The sequence below is a fragment of the Panicum virgatum genome, chromosome 8N (genome assembly GCF_016808335.1).
Source record: "Panicum virgatum strain AP13 chromosome 8N, P.virgatum_v5, whole genome shotgun sequence".
Taxonomy (NCBI): Eukaryota; Viridiplantae; Streptophyta; class Magnoliopsida; order Poales; family Poaceae; genus Panicum; species Panicum virgatum.
Genome location: NC_053152.1, coordinates 30,339,057 through 30,343,616, shown reverse-complemented (window position 1 = coordinate 30,343,616; position 4,560 = coordinate 30,339,057). Strand labels below are relative to the sequence as shown.

General features: G+C 50.5%; 1 protein-coding gene across 2 annotated transcripts; it reads left to right on the top strand.

Annotated features, from left to right (window-relative positions):
- Positions 1-1,080: 1,080 nt before the first annotated feature.
- On the top strand, positions 1,081-4,131 carry LOC120686809. 2 transcript variants are annotated; one of them, XM_039969019.1, is made up of 2 exons: positions 1,081-1,242; positions 1,897-4,131. In XM_039969019.1, the coding sequence occupies exons 1-2, from the start codon at positions 1,181-1,183 to the stop codon at positions 4,040-4,042; spliced, it is 2,208 nt and encodes a 735-aa protein (XP_039824953.1). In that variant the 5' UTR covers positions 1,081-1,180; the 3' UTR covers positions 4,043-4,131. The 2 variants fall into 2 exon arrangements, with proteins under 2 accessions (XP_039824953.1, XP_039824954.1); XM_039969020.1 differs by having other exon boundaries at positions 1,107-1,242; positions 1,402-4,131.
- Positions 4,132-4,560: the final 429 nt, after the last annotated feature.

The following is a 4,560-nucleotide window of genomic DNA, read 5'->3' as shown; positions in this document are numbered from 1 at the left end:
TCATTATAATGATTGTTGCAGATGGATCAACAAGGATGTACCATATGTTATCTCTACTTATGATTGGTGACCTTATAAGGAACTTGTTGCCTTTTACTTCGGCTACCTTCTAGAGAGTGTATCTCTTTCTTTCTGATTCTCTGATGATATGTGAACTAGTGGTTGATGGTCGACGGATATGTGTGACGATTTGTGGTTTATTAGTCGATGACGTGTAGTTGGTTATAGCCTCATGCATATAGATGCTGCTTGTGATTATTCTGTATGTTTATTCCTGAGAGGGTTGCCAGCAACTTCTGAGTCTAGCCCAGGTTTCAGTTTTGGTGGTGGTAGCATAAATTGGTACTGTTAGGTCCTGTTTAGTTCCCAAAAAATTTTGTATAGTACCCATCACATCGAATCTTCGGACATATGCATGGAGCATTAAATGCAGTTGAAAAAATAACTAATTACACAATCTAACTGATTAGCACGAGCTGAATCTTTTAAGCCTAATTAGTTCATAATTGAACATTATTTGTCAAGTAACAACGAAATATGCTACAGTACCAAAACCCAAACTTTTTCACCAACTAAACACACCCTTAGTCTCATAGACATTAACTGATTCTTCTAGCAAGTAAATGTACAACCAGTTTATATTGTTGCAGGAATATAAATATTACAATCGGTTCTTATAACGAACCGGTAATATATAGTAGTAGAAATATTATAGATAGATCAGTTTTTTTTAGCTGATTGGACTACAGATGCTCTATTAGGCGTAAACATTGCTCAATATCGTGTGCAGAGTAGTAAATTCTGAAAATATTGTTTTGTGAGTATATACACAAAGGCTAAGGAACGATCGTAGCTCATTTGGTTTGCTGGCTATTTGTTGAGTGGCTGGATGAGGGTTTTGGGCACGGCTGGTTGATGTCCTGTGGTCCATCCCTACCAATGCTTGGGCGCCAATGATTTGGAGGATTCCGCCGTCCTCGTCTAACCCACGTCAGCGTGTAGCTTTGCGAGTGTGTAGCTTATTGCACGGTCTCATTCAGTGCCTCATATTCTTATACACACACACACACACACACACACACACACACACACACACACACACACACACACACACACACACACACACACACACACAGAGCAAAGCTCTTGTTGCCTGTAGACGAGTTAAGAAAAGAGGCTAATGAGGATGGCCAACGACGGTGGTGAGGAAGTTTGCAGCCGCCATCCCGCGAAACCCCAGAGGTAAAGGCTAGCTGCTGCTGGTCGTCCCACTGTCTAATTTTCAAACTCTGTACTGTAGTGCAAACTAATTTTCCAAATGATGAGCTGAAAGACATATTATATAAGATTGTAGACACCACACTTTGATGAGCCCTACTTCCCTTTTTCTTTCATGTACAGCAAAGTTATGCTTCGATAGTGTCCAACGATTACTGATTTTGCAAGAAGGAGATTTGTGGGTAATCAAATTATACTGTTTCTTAGGGTTTTTGTTAACACCATGAATGCATTCCAGAAGAGAGAATGGCACATCTTTGAAGGCTAGCTTATTAATCTTCCGAGCTGTGGAAAAAAGGGCCAAAAGCATTTCCCACTAGGCATACTTTTCATGTCTAAAGAACAAGTTAATTCTGAAGATGCACATTTTTTATGCTGAAAAGTTATGGATGTTCTTTTGCTTTATGGATACGAAGTCAAACTCTTTTCAAAAAAGAAATAATTATTATGACACTACTGATAGATCATAGATATAGGATCCACCCCATGTATAAAAGGAGATAGACATTGTATTAATCATCACCGTCTAACCTGTCATGAGACTCATGACTAAGCAAGTGATCGACCTTGTGCCTTTGTTTGCATGGTGCATGTGTGATGAACTGCTCGACCGAACAGCTTGGAGTACCTGCTGAACGAATGGGAGATCCAGTGCCTGAAACTCGTAAGCTTAGCCCTGCAAGGCTTCCTCTTCTTCCTCGCCGGCATCCGGCAACGCAGCTCCTCGCGTTTCATCGGCGTGCTCCTGTGGCTTGCCTACTTGTCAGCTGACTCCGTGGCTGTATTCGTGCTGGGCCACCTTGCCGTCCACGCGGGCGGCCCGAGCCACCAGCTCGTCTTCCTCTGGGCGCCGTTCGTGCTCCTTCACCTCGGCGGCCAGGACACCATCACGGCCTTATCCATGCAGGACAACGTGCTGTGGAAGCGCCACGCGCTGACATTGGCCCAGCAGGTGGCCCTGGCCGTCTACGACGTCGCCAGGACGCCCTGGCCGGACCGCCGGCTCCTCGCCGCCGTGGTGCTCATGTTCCTCTCCGGCTGCGTCAAGTACGCCGAGCGCACCCTGTGCCTCGCCAGGGCCTCGCCGGCGCGCCTCACGGCCGACTTCCTCGGCTGCTTCCAAGATCGGATTAGCTCCATCAAGGAGATGCAGGCGATCGCCAGGGACGGCGGCCTCGGGTCGTCGCGCTACCTGAACAGCCGCGCCTTCACCAGGTTCTCGCTCAACCCGGCAATGGACGTCATGTCCACGGACATCCTGCCTAACTACGACTGGTCCGCCTCGCGCGACATCTTCTCGGATCTCTACTCCAAGATCAGGCGCCTCGGCCGCTCCGACCAGGAAGAGTACTTCCGCCGGACGTACAGGTTCGCCGAGGAGAGGCTCTTCGTCTGCTACCGGCGCCTCTACACCAAGGCTCTCTTCCGGCTGTCCCCGCTGGGAGCGTTCCTCCATCTCGTCACCTTCCTGTCCACCTCCTCCGCCACGGCGCTCTTCCACTTGTCCGTGAGCGGGGGCCAAGCAGGGCGAACCTACAGCTCTACCGACGTCGCTGTGACCTACGTGCTGCTCGCCGGCGCCGTCACCCTGGAGGTGTCGTCTTGTCTCCTGTCCATGCTCACCCGCCAAGATCTCTGGAGCCACCCTGTGCTCTGCTGCTCCTGCCTCCAGCAACTCCCAATCATCAAGCTCGTGTTCTGCCTCACCTGCGGTAACTGTGCTGTCCTGCTGAGGCGGTGGAGAAGGCCGCGGCACTGGTCGCAGGAGCTGGCGCAGTACAGCGTGGTTGGGCGGTCGGCCCAGAAGGCCTACGGCGGCCGGCTGCTGCCCGGATGCGTCGCCAAGCACGTCACGGAGGCGACGAGGCCCGTCCCCGTCACCGACGGCCTCAAGCTTTTCGTCATCGAGCGGCTCCTCGACGCCGACGCGATGCCAACGGGCTCAGACTTCACCGGCTCCCGCGGCGAGCTGGCGCTGAGCAAGTGGATGGGGAGCCTGGAGGCTCCCGCTGCGGCGTCTGGGATCCTGCACGAGAGCCTCAGGGACGTGGACTTCCCCACCAGCGTGCTCCTCTGGCACATCGCCACCGAAGTATGCTTCTTCAACGCCGCGGACGCCGGCGCCGCCGCTGCTACCGCTCTGCCTGCTAATCCAGCAGATGAGGAGAGGAAGAAGATCGGCAGGCAGCTGTCGAATTACGTGATGTACCTCGTCTTCAAGTGCGGCGTGTTGCGCAACAGCGGCTCCGAGTTCCTGCTCCGCAAGGCCAAATACGAAATCCACGAGCGCATCAAAGGCCAACGGCAGCACGGCGGCGATGGAAAGGAGGACCGTTCACGCGAGGAGGTAGCCGTGGAACGCATAGTGAAGTCGGGAGACATGGGACAGGTGGAACCACGCGGGAAAGACATCGTCGCAGCTGCCGCACGCAACGACGACGACGCCGCAGCGACGGCGGCCAGCGCCATTGAGGTCCTCAGCGACCGGGTGCTGCCGCGGGCGCTCAAGGTGGCCGCGGCACTAGACGGCGTCCGGGGAGGCCGGCCGCAGCAGGGATATCGGGCGGCCAGCCGCTGGGACCTGATCGCCGCCGTGTGGCTGGAGATGCTCTACTACATCGGACCGCGGTGCGGCGCGGCGTTCCATCGAGAGCATCTCAGCAACGGCGGGGAGTTCGCCACGCACGTCCTCGTCCTCATGTACATAATAGGGCCCCTTGGCTACCACCCCGACATGCTTAGCTTTGAACCTTTGAACAAGTAAATCATCCTGTGCCATCATAATTTCTGCTACCTACATATGTGTTTAAATATATGACACAGTTTATTTATTTATTTATTTTTAGCCTTTCACTTTGATCATTGTTTTTCTGTTATAGTTAAAATATCATATTACGCGAGTACGTATAAATTTTTTTTACCCATATATGTTTTATATTTCTAAACTAAATATTTTGCAAATTATTTGTAGTCAAAGTTTCAAAAGTTTGAACAAATTTTAGTCTTACCATCATATATTTAAGGGTAAAGTCCGTTTTTCAATCCTGAACTATCACGATAGTCCGATTTTGGCCCTTGAACTACGAAACCGGACATCCTACACCTCCAACTAACGAAACCGTTTTAAAAACAACCCTGGCTCAGCCAAATGCGGCTTGCTACAGTAAAATTTCCGAATTTCTGGAATTTCACACCTCTCTCAATTAAATAATAAAGAAAGCATAGTTAATATTATCTAAAAATCATGATATTATTTTGGGAGGTAGATTAAAAGACAAGGAA